At 40.2% G+C, this 18,899-nt stretch overlaps 1 protein-coding gene across 1 annotated transcript; it reads right to left on the bottom strand.

Moving 5' to 3' along the window:
• Positions 1-1,384: 1,384 nt before the first annotated feature.
• Positions 1,385-18,679, bottom strand: ptcd2 (pentatricopeptide repeat domain 2). The gene is made up of 10 exons (XM_061907975.1): positions 18,521-18,679; positions 9,219-9,311; positions 9,029-9,158; positions 8,830-8,947; positions 7,039-7,117; positions 6,892-6,983; positions 3,819-3,932; positions 3,683-3,757; positions 1,849-1,962; positions 1,385-1,758 (listed from the first exon to the last, which is right to left on the bottom strand). The coding sequence occupies exons 1-10, from the start codon at positions 18,630-18,632 to the stop codon at positions 1,537-1,539; spliced, it is 1,149 nt and encodes a 382-aa protein (XP_061763959.1). The 5' UTR covers positions 18,633-18,679; the 3' UTR covers positions 1,385-1,536.
• Positions 18,680-18,899: the final 220 nt, after the last annotated feature.

Consider the following 18,899-nt stretch of genomic DNA (forward strand, 5'->3'; position numbering starts at 1 on the left):
TCAACCCTATATGTATATACATATAGCTTTATATATACACATGTATGTACAGTATATATGTGTATATATAAATATAGATATAAAGATACATATATATATATATATATATATATATATATATATATATATACATATATATAGACATATATATATATATACATATATATATATACATATACATGTATATACATATATATATATATATATATATATATATACACACACATATATATATATATATATCCAGAAGCCAGTAAACACGCTAGCGGGTCTACCTGGTTGATCCTGCCAGTAGCATATGCTTGTCTCAAAGATTAAGCCATGCAAGTGCAAGTGCAAACGAGTTTGTATATATATATATATATATATATATATATATATAAATATATACATATATATATATATACGTGTGTCTTGATTGGATTATCCAGAGAATAGTGCTCGATACCGTGGTAGAGCGCAATATGTATGTATGGGAAAAATCACAAGACTACTTCATCTCTACAGAACTGTTTCATGAGGGGTTCCCTCAATCATCAGGAGATTATTGAGGGATGATTGAGGGAACCCCTCATGAAACAGTTCTGTAGAGATGAAGTAGTCTTTTGATTTTCCCCACACATACATATTATATATATATATATATATATATATATATATATATATATATATACATATATATATAGGGCAGCACGGTGATAGAGGGGCTAGTGCGTCTGTCTCACAATACGAAGGTCCTGGGTTCGATCCTGCGCTCGGGATCTTTCTGTGTGGAGTTTGCATGTCCTCCCCGTGACTGCGTGGGTTCCCTCCAGGTACTCCGGCTTCCTCCCACTTTCAAAGACATGCACCTGGGGTTGCATGCAGCTCGGTTAGTAGAGTGGCTGTGCCAGCAACTTGAGGATTCCAAGTTCGATCCCCGCTTCCGCCGTAGTGTCCTTAGGCAAGACACTTTACCCGCCTGCTCCCAGTGCCACCCACACTGCTTTAAATGTAACTTAGATATTGGGTTTCACTATGTAAAGGCGCTTTGAGTGGCTAGAGAAAAGCGCTATATAAATATAATTCACATATAACCTGGTGTAACCTGGTGAATGTTGTCTGTCTATCTGTGTTGGCCCTGCGATGATGTGGCGACTTGTCCAGGGTGTACCCCGCCTTCCGCCCGATTGTAGCTGAGATAGGCGCCAGCGCCCCCCGCGACCCCAGAAGGGAGTAAGCGGTAGAAAATGGATGGATGGATATAACCTGGTGCTTGACACATGTGAACTGATAGCTAATATTAGCACGCTAGCTTTTTAACTCCTTGGAGTCTTATATTTTGTAAATGGACGTCATCCAGCATTTCAATATTCAAACATATTATCTAGTTTGAAAAGAGAAGTTTACCAAAACGTTTCTTTTAATGGATCAATACACTGTCTTTTATTAAACCCATCATTCATATCCTGTTTATGATTGGTAACAAATATAGCAGCTTTGATCAAACACAGACCGAGTCCAATGGCAACGTTACCTCGGACCAGGCCGAGCGCGTCACTCTGCCAGCAGATCGGAGGTGTATGGCCTCATCGCCCTTTTACGGAACCAACTCTCCTCCATAATGGGCGACGTGCTCTTCTTGGCGGTGGGCGTTTCGCACAGCATGTCGTCGAGGGTCCGCCGGGTCACCTGACCGGCTTGGTCCAGCTGAGAGGCGACCTGTTCCACTTTCGCCGTTTGTTCCCCGTCCTCCGCTTGCGAGTGCAAAGAATCCAGCTGTGGGAGAAGTGGCGGGAGTTGAGTGCTCCAGTCATGTCTTACTGCGAAAGAAAAAAAAAAAAAAAAAAGGCAAGAAGTTTCCCTTACCACCTCTTGAGAAAACACAGGCTTCCTGATGAAAGAGGAAGTTCTAGAATGGATGGCTGCAGAGAGGACCGTGATGGCATCCTCAGTGGCTCCTGACATAGCGAGCAGTAAAACCTGGTGGGGGAAAAAACAATTACAAAAACAAGGAATGCAGTCAGTGTGGGGTTTCGCAATATACTGATATCAATTTGGCCGACGATAGAGATTTTGATAGCACGTGCTCATGACACCTTCTTGCTGTCTCCTGAAAATGTGACACCGACGAGCGAACAAAGAGCTCACGGCTAACGTCCCTCCACAGGGCAGCTAAATCACTAATCCTCGCCTCCAATGGCGGCAAATAAACTGCTTTCGTACAAGTATCTAGGGTTGTACGGTATACCGGTACTGCTACAGTATCGCGGTACTAATGAATCAAAAACGGTACCAGTGTTTCCCCCAGAAAATGTGTTCGTTAATGTGGTGAATCTCCAGGGGCAGGGGACCGAAGACCTGATGGGTGTAAGGATTGGTGTAACTCGGCCTGTCGCCGTCACGTCTCCACCTTATCGCTGCCACCACAGCCTGTGGGGGACAATAGTCTACAGACTGTAGTGAAGTCGGTCGGCTTCGTCGCATGAAAAAGCTTACAACTTTTGGTTGTGTTTTCCGCTCCATTTGCTGAATGGCGATATACGATATATATCTCGATATTTTTTCCGCAAAGTAAAAACAAAACAGTCCTAGTTACCTGAGATACTAAAATAATGACTTACAATGTCAAATTAATGACTTACTGTAAGTAAGCGTTTGCAATAAGTGTATGAAAAGGAGTTAAAAGTGGGGCCCACATGCTGACATATGCTCAAGTCAACATGCTTAATTTATTACAGCATTTTGGAAGCCTCTCGTTGATTTTTATCAACATGTGATAGCAGGGACCCTGCCATTCAAAACTAGGCTGCTACATTACTAACGATTGACTTAACTATAGCTGAAAAAATAGTACAATAGCAATAGGAGAGACTTCATCCCTGAACACCATGGAGTTCATGTAGGCTTTATGATGCAGTTATTATATCAGCTATCAGAGACAGAAACTCTTCTTTTAACATAGTGTCCTTTTTTGCTGCTCAATCAACACAGAAAAAGGTAATGCAAAATAACTTATTGGTTAACTTTAGGTCAATAATGCTTGTCTTTCTCTCAGACAAAGAGGGCTTTGGTGTCCGTAAAACACACACATACCGCACAGTCAGCTAACGTTACACTAAAAGTTAATTAGCCTTCACCTCAAGGACTGCCGCGGGCACCGCTGCTGCTCACTGCTCCCCTCACTTCCCAGGGGGTGAACAAGAGGATGGGTCGAACACAGAGGATGAATTTCACCACACCTAGTGTGTGCGTCACAATCATTGGTACTTTCACTTAATCATATTGCAGTATAGCTTGGTTGGTAGAGCGGCCGTGCCGGCAACTTGAGGGTTCCCGGTTCGATTCCAGCTTCCGCCACCCTAGACACTGCCGTAGTGTCCTTGGGCAAGACGCTAATACACAAAGAGGTGAAATAACCAAAAACATGTTTTATATTCTAGTTTCTTCAAAATAGCCCACCCTTTGCTCTGATTACTGCTTTGCACACTCTTGGCATTCTCTTGATGAGCTTCAAGACCTGAAATGGTTTTCACTTCACAGGTGTCATAGTGACAATCTACATTGTAAGTAGTCATGAGAATAAAGAAACCCCAATGAATGAGGAGAAGGTGTGTCCAAACTTTTGGCCTGTACTGTATATTGCAATAAATATTTTCGGCCACATTGCCCATCCCGACCCAGGTGTTGGATGCAAACTCACCTTTAGGTTTTGGCACAACCGGTTCTCACTGCTCAGTATTTGCGAAAACCACAATAACGCCTTTTCTATGTCGTTCTAGAAGGAAGGATAAGAACACTTTTAAGTGATTCACAGACTAAATGAGGACATAACAAACCTGTTTGAGTGCCAAGGCCACGGCGAAGCAGTAAGCACGTCGAGGGATGACCAGCCCTTCAGCCTGAGCCTCCTCCATGTGCGACGTGCATATGGTGTACGACTCTGCCGTGTTCTGACCAAAATACAACATGTTTACCATCAAAACAGATCTTGAACCCATCCATTTTCTACCGCTTGTCCCTTTCATCACAGGGCCAACACACCTATCCCCAGGTGCATGTTTTTTGGAGGCAGGAGGTTATTTAGCAAAAAGAGTCATTCTTTGTTCGCGCAAGTAACCAAAAGGAGTTGTTCTTAAGCAAAAGGAGTGGATCTTTAGCAAAAGGAGTGGTTCTTTAGCAAAAAGAGCCATTGTTTACCAAAAAGACTAATTCTTTTTTTGAGCCAGTGACCAAAAGGAGTCATTCTTTAACAAAAAGAGTCATTGTTTACCAAAAGGAGCCATTCTATAGCAAAAGGAGTCCTTCTTTAGCAAAATGAGTCGTTCTTCAGCAAAATTAGTCGTTCGTTAGCTAAAAAGGAGTCATTCTTCGTTGGCGCAAGTTACCAAAAGGAGTGGTTCTTTAGCAAAAGGAGTGGTTCTTTAGCAAAATGAAGAGGTTCTTTGGCAAAAGGAGTGGTTCTTTAGCAAAAAGACTAATTCTTTTTTTGAGCCAGTGACCAAAAGGAGTCATTCTTTAACAAAAAGAGTCATTGTTTAGCAAAATAAGTCCTTCTTTAGCAAAATTAGTGGTTCTTTAGCAAAATGAGTCATTCTTTAACAAAAAGAGTCATTGTTTAGCAAGATAAGTCCTTCTTTAGCAAAATTAGTCGTTCTTTAGCAAAAGTGAATTATATTTATATAGCGAAGTGAATTATATTTATATAGCGCTTTTCTCTAGTGACTCAAAGCGCTTTACATAGTGAAACCCAATATCTAAATTACATTTAAACCAGTGTGGGTGGCACTGGGAGCATGTGGGTAAAGTGTCTTGCCCAAGGACACAACGGCAGTGACTAGGATGGCAGAAGCGGGAATCGAACCTGCAACCCTCAAGTTGCTGGCACGGCCACTCTACCAACCGAGCTATACCGCCCCAAAAGGAGTCATTCTTTGTTGGAGCAAGTTACCAAAAGGAGTTGTTCTTTAACAAAAGGAGTCATTATTTAGCAAAATGAGTCATTATTTAGCAAAAGGAGTCATTATTTAGCAAAAGGAGTCGTTCTTTAGCAAAAGGAGTCATTCTTTGTTGGAGTAAGTTACCAAAAGGAGTCATTCTTTACCAAAAAGAGTAATTCTTTTTCAAAATGAGTCATTCTTTAGGAAAAGGAGTCATTCCTTGGCAAAAGGATTCACTCTTTAGCGTAAAGAGTCGTTCTTTAGCAAAATTAGTCGTTCTTTACCAAAAGGATTCATTATTTAGCAAAAGGAGTCATTCTTTGTTGGAGCAAGTTACCAAAAGGAGTCCTTCTTTAGCAAAAAGAGTCGTTCTTTAGCAAAAGGAGTCATTCTTTAACAAAAAGAGTCATTGTTTAGCAAGATAAGTCCTTCTTTAGCAAAATTAGTCGTTCTTTAGCAAAAGGAGTCATTCTTTGTTGGAGCAAGTTACCAAAAGGAGTTGTTCTTTAACAAAAGGAGTCATTATTTAGCAAAATTAGTCATTATTTAGCAAAAGGACTCATTATTTAGCAAAAAGAGTCGTTCTTTAGCAAAAGGAGTCATTCTTTGTTGGAGCAAGTTACCAAAAGGAGTCATTCTTTAGCAAAAAGAGTCGTTCTTTAGCAAAAGGAGTCAATGTTTATCAAAAAGACATTTTTTTTTTGAGCCACTGACCAAAAGGAGTCATTATTTAGCAAAATGAGTCATTATTTAGCAAAAGGAGTCATTATTTAGCAAAAGGAGTCGTTCTTTAGCAAAAGGAGTCATTTTTTGTTGGAGCAAGTTACCGAAAGGAGTCATTCTTTAGCAAAAAGAGTCGTTCTTTAGCAAAAGGAGTCAATGTTTATCAAAAAGACATTTTTTTTTGAGCCACCGACCAAAAGGAGTCATTCTTTACCAAAAAGAGTAATTCTTTTTCAAAATGAGTCATTCTTTAGGAAAAGGAGTCATTCCTTAGCAAAAGGAGTCATTCCTTGGCAAAAGGATTCGCTCTTTAGGGAAAAGAGTCGTTCTTTAGCAAAATTAGTCGTTCTTTACCAAAAGGATTCATTATTTAGCAAAACGTGTCATTATTTAGCAAAAAGAGTCATTCTTTGTTGGAGCAAGTTACCGAAAGGAGTCATTCTTTAGCAAAAAGAGTCGTTCTTTAGCAAAAGGAGTCATTGTTTATCAAAAAGACATTCTTTTTTTGAGCCACTGACCAAAAGGAGTCATTCTTTACCAAAAACAGTAACTCTTCATCAAAATGAGTCATTCTTTCGCAAAAGGAGTCATTCCTTGGCAAAAGGAGTCATTACTTGGCAAAATGAGTCGCTCTTTAGCGAAATTAGTCGCTCTTTAGCAAAATTAGTCGTTCTTTAACAAAAGGAGTCATTCTTTGTTGGAGCAAGTTACATAAAGGAGTAGTTCTTCAGCAAAAAGAGTCAATCTTTAGCAAAAGGGGTCATTCTTTAGCAAAAGGAGTCATTCTTTAGCAAAAGGAGTCGTCGTGTATAAAAAAAAAAAAGAGTCCATCCATCCATTTTCTCCCACTGGTCCCTTTTGGAGCCTGTCTCATTACATTTGGGCGGAAGGCAGAGTATACCCTGGACAAGTCGCCACTTCATCGCACGGCCAACAGAGATAGACAGACAACATTCACACAGTAGGCCCAATTTTAATGTTGCCAATCAATGCATGTTTTTGGAGGTGGGAGGAAACCGGAGTACCCGGAGGGAACTCACGCAGTCACGGGGAGAACATGCAACTCCACACAGAAAGACCCCGAGCCCGGGATTGGACTCAGGACTACTCCTAACCTTCGTATTGTGAGGCACATGCACTAACCCCTGTTCTACCGTGCTTCCCAGATCTTGAACCTGTCTTCTCTAAATAAAAAAACAACAACCCGACAAAATAAGAAGTAATATACTCTAATTACGCGGTGTATTACCAGCTTGTAGCAGACGCCGAACGCCAGGATGTGCGTTCCAAAGCTGAAGGCGACACCTTGGCTCTTCATGGACCTCAACACCTCCAGGGCGTCTGCGGTTGCAAGCACGTGAGAAACACTCCCTGCAGGGAAGATGAGGCGACTCACCTTCAAGGCAGCCATTCGTGAACAACATGTCCACGACGATGTTGAAGGAGGTGGCTTCGATGAAAAACCCTCTCATTTTCTGTAGGTAACAACAAAAGACCAATGGCACCGTTAAACACTTAAGACCTAATCTGCAAACCCCGTTTCCATATGAGTTGGGAAATTGTGTTAGATGTAAATATAAACGGAATACAATGATTTGCAAATCATTTTCAACCCATATTCAGTTGAATATGCTACAAAGACAACATATTTGATGTTCAAACTGATAAATATTTTTTTTTTGCAAATAATCATTAACTTTAGAATTTGATGCCAGCAACACGTGACAAAGAAGTTGGGAAAGGTGGCTATAAATACTGACAAAGTTTAGGAATGCTCATCAAACACTTATTTGGAACATCCCACAGGTGTGCAGGCTAATTGGGAACAGGTGGGTGCCATTATTGGGTATAAAAGCAGCTTCCCAAAAAATGCTCAGTCTTTCACAAGAAAGGATGGGGCGAGGTACACCCCTTTGTCCACAACTGCGTGAGCAAATAGTCAAACAGTTTAAGAACAACGTATTTCAAAGTGCAATTGCAAGAAATTTAGGGATTTCAGCATCTACGGTCCATAATACCATCAAAAGGTTCAGAGAATCTGGAGAAATCACTCCACGTAAGGGGCATGGCCGGAAACCAACATTGAATGACCAACATTGAATCTGTATCAAAAACCGACATCAATCTCTAAAGGATATCACCACATATGCTCAGGAACACTTCAGAAAACCCCTGTCACTAAATACAGTTTGTCACCACATCTGTAAGTGCAAGTTAAAGCTCTACTATGCAAAGCGAAAGCCATTTATCAACAACATCCAGAAACGCTGCCGGCTTCTCTGGGACCGAGATCATCTAAAATGGACTGATGCAAAGGGGAAAAGTGTTCTGTGCTCTGACGAGTCCACATTTCAAATTTTTGGGGAAATATATGACATTGTGTCATCCGGACCAAAGGGGAAGCAAACCATCCAGACTGTTATCGACGCAAAGTTCAAAAGCAAGCATCTGTGATGGTATGGGGGTGCATTAGTGCCCAAGGCATGGGTAACTTACACATCTGGTACATACAGGTTTTGGAACAACATATGTTGCCATCTATGCGTAGTCTTTTTCATGGACGCCCCTGCTTATTTTAGCAAGACAATGCCAAGCCACGTTCAGCACGTGTTACAACAGCGTGGCTTCGTAAAAAAAAGAGTGCGGGTACTTTCCTGGAGTCCAGACCTGTCTCCCATCGAAAATGTGTGGCGCATTACGAAGCGTAAAATACGACAGCTGTTGAACGACTGAAGCTCTACATAAAACAAGAATTGGAAATGATTCCACCTTCCAAGCTTTGACAATTAGTTTCCTCAATTCCCAAACGTTTATTGCGTGTTGTTAAAAGAAAAGGTGATGTAACACAGTGGTGAACATGCCCTTTCCCAACTACTTTGGCACATGTTGCAGCCATGAAATTATAAGTTAATTATTATTTGCAAAAAATAATAATAATTTTATGAGTTTGGACATCAAATATGTTGTCTTTGTAGTGCATTCAATTGAATATGGGTTGAAAAGGATTTGCCAATCATTGTATTCCGTTTATATTTGCATCTAACACAATTTCCCAACTCGTATGGAAACGGGGTTTGTACAGTGTAACGTTTAGTTTGGTATTTTTAGTACCAAAAATATTGGTATTGGGACAACCCTACACCCTTACCAAGGACCCAAAGTCCTTCCCTGGCTATCCCTTTTGTACCTCGTCTGTAAGTACATCAGTGGCCATCTTGTCCAGACCCAGCTCGTAGCATTGTCTCATGAAGACAGGACCGAACCGGAAATCTCCGTATGCCATATTGCGGTTCTCTGCATGGTACCTAGCGAAGTGCAAAGTGAAAACGACAAGTGCGTGAGCGACTCGGAGCGTGGCTCACTTCTCTCGACCGCGTCGGCGTCACCTGTAGATGGCGTCCCGCGCTATCGCCGTGTCCTCCGCAGACTGGCACATGTGGAGCAGCAGCTTCAGCTCGTCTTTCAAAATCAGACTGCTCCCCTGCAGCTTGTGGGCGAACCGCTCGGGGAAACTCCCTGCGGACGGGATGAATCACGTGACCTGTGCGTGACGGTAGTCACGTGGCGTTTATTTACCATCTGAGCGAGCGACGAGGTGAACCGTTGCCAGCTTATTGCGCTGAAAGTCTCGTAGCCCGATGACGTCATCTGAGAGGAGATACCGTCGAGCTGCACATGAATAAACACGGCGTTAAAGGGGAACATTATCAGCAGACCTATGTAAGCGTCAATATATACCTTGATGGTGCAGAAAAAAGACGATCTATTTTTTTAACCGATTTCCGAACTCTAAATGGGTGAATTTTGGCGAATTAAACGCTTTTCTGTTTATCTCGCTGGAGGCGATGACGTCAGAATGTGATGTCGCCGAGGTAACACACCCACCATTTTCATTTTCAACACATTACAAACACCGGGTCCCAGCTCTGTTATTTTCCGTTTTTTTGGACTATTTTTTGGAACCTTGGAGACATCATGCCTCGGCGGTGTGTTGTCGGAGGGTGTAACAACACTAACAGGGAGGGATTCAAGTTGCACCACTGGCCCGAAGATGCGAAAGTGTCTGCCGCCAGACCCCCATTGAATGTGCCAGAGTGTCTCCACATTTTACCGGCAATGCTAAGGCAGATATGGCACAGAGATGTATGGATAACATGCAGATGCATTTGCAACGATAGTCAACGAAATCACAAAGGTGAGTTTTGTTGATGTTGACTGCCAGCTAATCGATGCTAACATGCTATGCTAATCGATGCTAACATGCTATTTACCGGCGGTGCTAAAGCAGACATGGTACAGAGTTGTATGGATAACCTGTAGATGCATTTGCAACTATATTACGTTTCCTTCCACCCACATTTAATGCGAAAAAAACACTTACCAATCAACGGATTTAGGTTGGTCCAGTGTCAAAAGATGCGAAAGTCCTGATCGTTTGGTCCGCACATTTTACCGGCGATGCTAACGTAGCTATACGGCCATGCTATGGCTATGAATAGCGTTAATAGCTATTCGCTCAATAGCTTCAGTTTCTTCTTCGATATTTTCATACTCCAACCATCTGTTTCAATACATGCGTAATCTGTTGAATCGCTTAAGTCGCTGAAATCCGAGTTTGAATCCGAGCTAATGTCACTATATATTGCTGTGGTATTCCCATTGTTTGTTTACATTGGCAGCACTGTGTGACGTCACAGGGAAATGGCCAGTGTCTTCGCAGAGAGCCAGAAATAAGGCACTTTAAAGCTTTATTTAGGGATATTCCGAGACCGGTAAAATTTTGAAAAAAACTTCAAAAAATACAACAAGCCACTGGGAACTAATTTTTATTGTTTTTAACCCTTTTGAAATTGTGATAATGTTCCCCTTTAAGGCTGCGTTGTGTACGGAAAACTACTCGCCATGCCTTACAAAATAAACTAGAACAGACATATTGAAACTTATAGGGCAGGGGTCACCAACCTTTTTGAGAGCTACTTCTTTGGTACTGATTAATGCGAAGGGCTACCAGTTTGATACACACTTAAATAAATTTCCAGAAATAGCCAATTTGCTAATTTACCTTAAATAAATAAATAAATCTATATACATATTATAAAAAAAAGGGTATTTCTGTCTGTCATTTCGTCATACATTTTTTTTCCTTTTACGGAAGATTTTTTATAGAGAATAAATGATGAAAAAAAAACACTCAACTGAACGGTTTAAAAGAGAAGAAAACACGAAAAAAAGGACAATTAAATTTTGAAACATAGTTAATCTTCAATTTCGACTCTTTAAAATTTAAAATTCAACCGAAAAAATGAAGAGAAAAACTAGCTAATTCAAATCTTTTTCAAAAAATTTAAAAAAGGAATTTATGGAATATCATTAGTAATTTTTCCTATTTAGGATTCATTTTAGAATTTTGATGACATGTTTTAAATTGGTTAAAATCCAATCTGCACTTTGTTAGAATATATAAAAAATTGGACCAAGCTATATTTCTAACAAAGACAAATCATTATTTCTTCTAGATTTTCCATAACAACATTTTTAAAAGGAATTCAAAAGACTTTGAAATAAGATTTACATTTGATTCTACAAATTTTCTAGATTTGCCGGAATATATTTTTTTAATTTTAATCATAATAAGTTTGAAGAAATATTTCACAAATATTCTTTGTCGAAAAAACAGAAGCTAAAATGAAGAATTGAATTAAAATGTATTTATTATTCTTTACAATAAAAAAAATATATTTTTTAAATTGTCAGGAAAGAAGAGGAAGTAATTTAAAAGGTAAAAAGGTATATGTGTTTAAAAATCCTAAAACCATTTTTAAGGTTGTATTTTTTCTCTAAAATTGTCTTTATTAAAGTTATAAGAAGCAAAGTAAAAAAAATAAATGAATTTATTTAAACAAGTGAAGACCAAGTCTTTAGAATATTTTCTTGGATTTTCAAATTCTATTTGAGTTTTGTCTCTCTTAGAATTAAAAATGTAGAGCAAACCGAGACCAGCTTGCTAGTAAATAAATAAAATTTAAAAAATAAAGGCAGCTCACTGGTAAGTGCTGCTATTTGAGCTATTTTTAGAACAGGCCAGCGGGTGACTCATCTGGTCCTTACGGGCAACCTGGTGCCCGCGGGCATCGGGTTGGTGACCCCTGTTATAGAGACAGTATTTCTAGGCACAGTCAGGGCATTGAGGGGGATCTGGTTTGGTGGCTGCAGGTTTAGGTCTCTGCTTTTGGCAGACGATGTGGTCCTGATGGCTTCATCTGGCCAAGATCTTCAGCCCTCACTGGATCGGTTCGCGGCAGAGTGTGAAGCGACCTCCGAGTCCGAGTCCATGGTTCTTGCCCGGAAAAGGGTGGAGTGCCATCTCCGGATTGGGGAGGAGATCTTGCCCCAAGTAGAGGAGTTCCAGTACCTCAGAGTCTTGTTCACGAGTGAGGGAAGAGTAGATCGTGAGATCGACAAGCGGATCGGTGCGGCGTCTTCGGTAATGCGGACGTTGTATTTATCCGCTGTGGTGAAGAAAGAGCTAAGCCCATTTTGGATTAATTGTAAATAAGTTATCTAATTTTTATTCAAATATGATTGTTTGCTTATGCATTGTGTTAGACAAGCAACCAGAGGTGGGTAGTAACGCGCTACATTTACTCCGTTACATTTACTTGAGTAACTTTTGGGATAAATTGTACTTCTAATAGTAGTTTTAATACAACATACTTTTACTTTTACTTGAGTATATTTATATAGAAGAAACGCTACTTTTACAACGCTCCATTTATCTATATTCAGCTCGCTACTGATTTTTATTGATCTGTTAATGCACGCTTTGTTTAATTTGGTTTGTCCGACAGACCTTCAAAGTAGGATCTATCACATGCCTGCGTTTCACCAATCAAATGCAGTCACTGGTGACGTTTGACTCCGTTTCACCAATCAAATGCAGTCACTGGTGACGTTTGACTCCATTTCACCAATCAAACAGAGCCAGGCAGTCACATGATTAACTGCACTTTTTTTTTTTATATAAACCTGTTTTTTAATAAATTTCAACATTTACAAACAGTTGAAAATAATAATCAAAGTACAAAAAAAGTAAAAAACAGCGCCAGGGGGTTGTAAATTCAAAGTAACTAAAATAGAATGCAAAATATTTATATATATGTATAAAATAAACAAAGTGCAAAGCCATAGGCTCACTCAATCTCAGTAAAAAAAATAAATTTGGAACACAGCATCATCGTTTTCACAGCTTTTTGGTTGTTAGAGGTAGAGTGTATTAATGTAGAGTTCCAAATCTTTTTTAAAGGCACAAAAAAACAAGTCGGGTATTGAGAAACTTACATTTATGAATATAAAACTTAGCCAATAGTATAATGAGGTTGCAAAGGTCAAATTCATTTTCTATTTTTTTTCAATACAGTGTAAAACCTAATATATATTATTTAATATATATTATTGTTTTAGTTGCTTAAGAGATATTCCTTGCTCAGAATTTGTTCATTGCTAGTTTTATGTTTTTGTGCATTACTTGTTGCCGTCATCATTAAACGAACAGGTTACTCATCAGTTACTCAGTACTTGAGTAGTTTTTTCACAACATACTTTTTACTTTTACTCAAGTAAATATTTGAGTGACTACTCCTTACTTTAACTTGAGTAATAAATCTCTAAAGTAACAGTACTCTTACTTGAGTACATTTTCTGGCTACTCTACCCACCTCTGCAAGCAACACAGGAAGTTACTGTATCTTCTGTATTTGCATGCGTTATGTTGTCAGCATAGGTGTTATGTTTCCAAATCAGCTGCAAATTCCCCTCCTCCCTTAGTACAGCTATGTGTGTGTGTGTATTTAATGCAGGGCCTCCCGAATGAATTAAAAGGCGAGGGGATTGGTAGAAAGGTTTCACAGTGAGATGGAGCCTGTAACTGACAACACTTCCTCCAGGTCACTCTCCTCGTACGAGAAAAGCAATCTCGGGTTTGTGTTCTATTCTCGGTTTCTGTGTCTATATAAGGTCTCATGGTATTTGACCCTGACAGACCATACTTGCCAACCCTCCCGGATTTTCCGGGAGACTCCCGAAATTCAGCGCCTCTCCCGAAAACCTCCCGGGACAAATTTTCTCCCGAAAATCTCCCGAAATTAGGGCGGAGCTGGAGGCTACGCCCCCTCCAGCTCTATGCGGACCTGAGTGAGGACAGCCTGTTTTCACGTCCGCTTTCCCACAATGTAAACAGCGTGTCTGCCCAATGACGTTATAACTGTAGAATAATCGAGGGTGCGTTCTTGGTTTCTTATATGGGTTTATTGTTAGGCAGTTTCATTAACGTCCTCCCAGCTTTGTAACAACACACAACAACAGCAGTCACGCTTTCGTCAACCGTGAAGCAGTTCGTCTGCCGTAAACAGCAATGTTTTGACACTCTTAGACAGGACAATACTGCCATCTACTGTACATGCACCACAACACCTCCAGGCAACTTCAACCCTTTACTAATATCCTCCTCCATTCACATCCCATCTCCCCGGATTGTAAATAACCCAACGTAAATAATCGAATGTATTTCTAATGTATACACATGTTCTTATGCTATCTGAACTCACTATGTTCTCTGCTCGCAGTACATATCCTTTTAAGTAAGAGCTACACTGTTTCAATGTCCATTCCTCTGTTGATGCAATTGTTGATGACTTAAGTACTGATATCAACCAAAGCTCCTCATCCCACCCCCTGGATTGTAAATAATCCAATGTATATACTATGATGATTAACTTGTGTGATGACTGTATTATGCTGATAGTATATATTTGTAGCATGAATTGATTAACGTGGATCCCAACTTAAACAAGTTGAAAAACTTATTCGGGTGTTACCATTTAGTGGCCAATTGTACGGAATATGTACCGAACTATGCAATCTACGAATAAAAGTATCAATCAATCATGCAGTCCAGTGCAGTGCACAACTGCACACACAAGAGCTGTAAATATACTCCTCCCCTCTTAACCACACCCCCCACCTCCCGAAATCGGAGGTCTCAAGGTTGGCAAGTATGGTTATAGATAAACCTATGGATAACGGAGACATATATGTGCAGTTGTGTACTGAGTTCCACAAGCTGTGGATGTTATGTGACTGGGCCGGCACGGGTGGAAAATCGGGAGAAATCCGGGCGAATGGTTGCCCCGGAAGAATTTCTGAAGGGGAACGGAAATTCAAGGGAAAATCGGGAGGGTTGGCAAGTATGCCGACCAATAGGAGGCCACCGGGAAGACCCAGGACATGTAGGAAAGACTATATCTCCCGGCTGGCCTGGGAACGCCACAGGATGAGCTGGACGAAGTGGCCGGGGGGAGTGAAGTCTGGGCTTCCCTGCTTAGGCTGCTGCCCCCGCGACCCGACCTCGAATAACACCGTTCACGTAGTGACTTGCAGAGGTGTGGACTCGAGTCACATGACTTGGACTCGAGTCAGACTCGAGTCATGAATTTGATGACTTTAGACTCGACTTGACAAAATGTAAAAAGACTTGCAACTCGACTTTGACTTTAACATCAATGACTTGTGACTTGACTTGGACTTGAGCCTTTTGACTTAACATGACTCGCAACTTTCCCCAAAACCCAACGATTAAAAAGCTATTCAGGAGCGCTCCGTATCTTCCATTGTGTACGCGTGTGTGTCAACATGTGTGCGATGACAGTGTGTGCGCTACCTGTCAGTACAACAGCCAATCAAATTACATCCATGTTATTTTTGTCACACAGCATTCATCCAATGAAATTGCAGGAAAACCAAGCAGAAGAGCTCTCAAACAACAGAAGACTAAGTGAGGAAAATTATGCCATAAAGTGTTTCATTTGTGTGTTAAAACTATAACTTGGTCAACAAAACAGGAATTGCCGTATACAAAACATGCGGTTTGAAGATTACAGACGGAGACACAACAACTTCCAACTTAGTTCGACATTTGAAGTTGCACAAAGAAGGGTACGTTTTGAATGTAAGCTAACGTTTATTGGCTGAGTAACGTATCTTTTATTTGTTGTGTAGTTAAATCAGTGAGGCTGTAAACTCACTGCTAACGTTATAACCATGGACATCTAATAAGTAGACGCAGCATCGAGCGCTACTGCCTATTGCCGCTGACGTGACGCGCGGCCGCCATCTTGGAGTGGTGATCCGCTCCACTCAGGGCAATTCCTTTGGCAGGAGCAATGAATTGTCAGCACATTTAATTCATATTAACTCACTGAATAACACTGATACTCACGCGGTTTTTTTTGTCATACGTGTAACTATGATAAAGGACACATGTCTTGGCGTGTTCATAATTTGCTTAACAGTAATAGAATATTCTTATATGCTATAAATGACCAGACGTCTGAGATCAAAACTGGGAATAATAATCCCAGAGAGGGGGGGGGGGGGGGGAGACGACAGTTAGCTATTTTTAAGTTAAAGAAACAATATGATTGGGTTATATAAACATGCGTATATCCTACATAAACAATGTATAAATACATTAGATATCTACATATCTTACGGACCTATAGACCAGTGGTTCTCAAATGGGGGTACTTGAAGGTATGCCAAGGGGTATATACATGATATTTTTTTTTAAATATTCTAAAAACAGCAACAATTCAAAATCCTTCATAAATATATTTACTGAATAATACTTCAAGAAAATATGAATGTAAGTTCATAAACTGTGAAAAGAAATGCAACAATGCAATATTCAGTGTTGACAGATAGATTTTTTGTAGACATGTTCCATAAATATTGATGTTAAATATTTCTTTTTTGTGAAGAAATGTTTAGAATTAAGTTCATGAATCCAGATGGATCTGTATTATAATCCCCAAAGAGGGCACTTTAATTTGATGATTACTTCTATGTGTAGAAATCTTTATTTAAAATTGAATCACTTGTTTATTTTTCAACACGTTTTTAGTTATTTTTACATCTTTTTTTTTTCAAATAGTTCAAGAAAGACCACTACAAATAAGCAATATTTTGCACTGTTATACAATTTAATAAATCAGAAACTGATGACATAGCGCTGTATTTTACTTCTTTATCTCTTTTTTCAACCAAAAATGCTTTGCTCTGATTAGGGGGTACTTGAATTAAAAAAATGTTCACAGGGGGTACATCACTGAAAAAAGGTTGAGAACCACTGCTCTAGACTTTATCTCTGTTGCTGCAACAGCAGAGTTTATTCTGTCTTGACACTTTGTATTAATATTTTGTATTACATTCTTCCCTTAAATGATCATGTTTACAGTGATTGTTTTGTATGTATTTTTCATGTATGTTGCTTTGGATAAAAGTGTCTGCCAAATACTTAAACATATATAAGCACCTGAAAGTCTTTATTTCAGCTAAAACCACCAATCTGTTTCACTGGATTCAGAATAAAACCAAATTCTGTCTTACCCAACAAAGTTAGTATTTGAATATTGTTACTTGAAGACTTATCTGTGGTTACAATAAAATGAGAATGCATCATAATCAGTGGCGGCTGGTGAATTTTGTTTTAGGTGGGCCTGAAAGTTTGTAATACAAATACCTGTAGGGGGGTCATCCTCCCCCAGAAGATTTCTTTGTGATTTTCACATACAAATATTGTAGTTCTTTGCTCCTGCTTAATTCTGTGGTAATATTCTTTTCACAAAATACAACCAATAGTATGTTAATGTTAAATCTTACTTGTGAAAAGTAATCCCCCGATTCCTATTTTCAACAGTCCGCTCATTTGTGCAGGAAAACGCTGAATACCAGCCCAGCATCTTTGTTTTCTACCTGTCAACTGTCAGTTTAGGCTGCTTGCCGGCTCCTCATCACCACTTCAAGATGGCGGCCAAATCGCTTGCGTCACAGCAGCCAATTCTGCGTCTACTTATAAGATGTCTATGGTTATAACGTCATTGCAAACACGGCAATCTGTTGCGTCCACTGCAGTTCGCTACCTTATTCATACTTTTTGTCAAGTGATTTTTTTTAAGCAGGGTTGCATGAGGTACCTACACATAACGTTACGTTAGTGAATGTATCACACACAGTAATGTAACGTTAGATGGCGGTCAGCAGCACCGCATATTTTAGCCACCTACAAAAAGACAAACATAGTCATATGAAGGTCAGTTAAAATGTATACTATATTAAGAATATGTGTACATATTCCAGCGTTTTAAAAGCATACACAATCTGTGTACATATATTAGTTTGTGGTTAAAAAGACTTGAAACGACTCGAAACTCAAAATGGGGGACTTGACTTGAGACTTCCCAGTATTGACTTTGGACTTGACTCGGGACTTGCCTGTCTTGACTCGGGACTTGACTCGAGACTTGAGGGCAAAGACTTGAGACTTACTTGTGACTTGCAAAACAATGACTTGGTCCCACCTCTGGTTGTGTTTTCTTTTAGTACGCAAAATAAAATCAGCGGGAGTTACTTAACATCCATCCATTCATTTTCTACCGCTTATTCCCTTTTGGGGTCGCGGGGGGCGCTGGCGCTTATCTCAGCTACAATCGGGCGGAAGGCGGGGTACACCCTGGACAAGTCGCCACCTTATCGCAGGGCCAACACAGATGGACAGACAACATTCACACTCACATTCACACACTAGGGCCAATTTAGTGTTGCCAATCCACCTATCATGTCTTTGGAAGTGGGAGGAAGCCGGAGTACCCGGAGGGAACCCACGCATTCACGGGGAGAACATGCAAACTCCACACAGAAAGATCCCGAGCCTGGATTTGAACCCAGGACTGCAGGACCTTCGTATTGTGAGGCGGACGCACTAACCCCTCTTCCACCGTGAAGCCCAGTTACTTAACAAAGACAGAAAAATGCGTTGCATTTACCTCCAAAACGCGACCCAACACAGCCCGGTTGTGACGAAGCAGACAATATTCCTCTACGCGTGTTGTCACGCATTAACGAACGACAGCATGAAGCCAAGGTCCGCAGCGCCATCTTGCCCACCGACTCTACCAAGTCCGGCAAAACGAAGGGGGAGCTACGAAACACACTAGTGTGTTTCAAAACGCTTTCTACTAAATTTTAATGTTTATACTGTGTTTTCAATTATTGTAATGTGTTTTTATACATATACAATGCACGTGTTAACGTGGCTGTAAAGTTTTGTTAATGTCTGTTTAATCACCACACCGAGTGTGTGTGTGTGTGTGATAATCATTTAACTTAACTACACGTAGTTGGTATATTCCAAAATGGCGGTCG

This window comes from Nerophis ophidion, linkage group LG08 (assembly GCF_033978795.1).
Source record: "Nerophis ophidion isolate RoL-2023_Sa linkage group LG08, RoL_Noph_v1.0, whole genome shotgun sequence".
Taxonomy (NCBI): domain Eukaryota; kingdom Metazoa; phylum Chordata; class Actinopteri; order Syngnathiformes; family Syngnathidae; genus Nerophis; species Nerophis ophidion.

Coding starts and splice junctions, on each gene's coding strand:
- ptcd2 (XM_061907975.1), bottom strand. CDS start 18,632: ATGGCGCTGCGGACCTTGGCTTCATGCTGTCGTTCGTTAATGCGTGAC. Junction 7,118..8,829: donor CTGATGTACTTACAGACGAG/GTACAAAAGGGA, acceptor TGTTACCTACAG/AAAATGAGAGGGTTTTTCAT. Junction 1,759..1,848: donor CTGTGTTTTCTCAAGAGGTG/GTAAGGGAAACT, acceptor CTTCTCCCACAG/CTGGATTCTTTGCACTCGCA.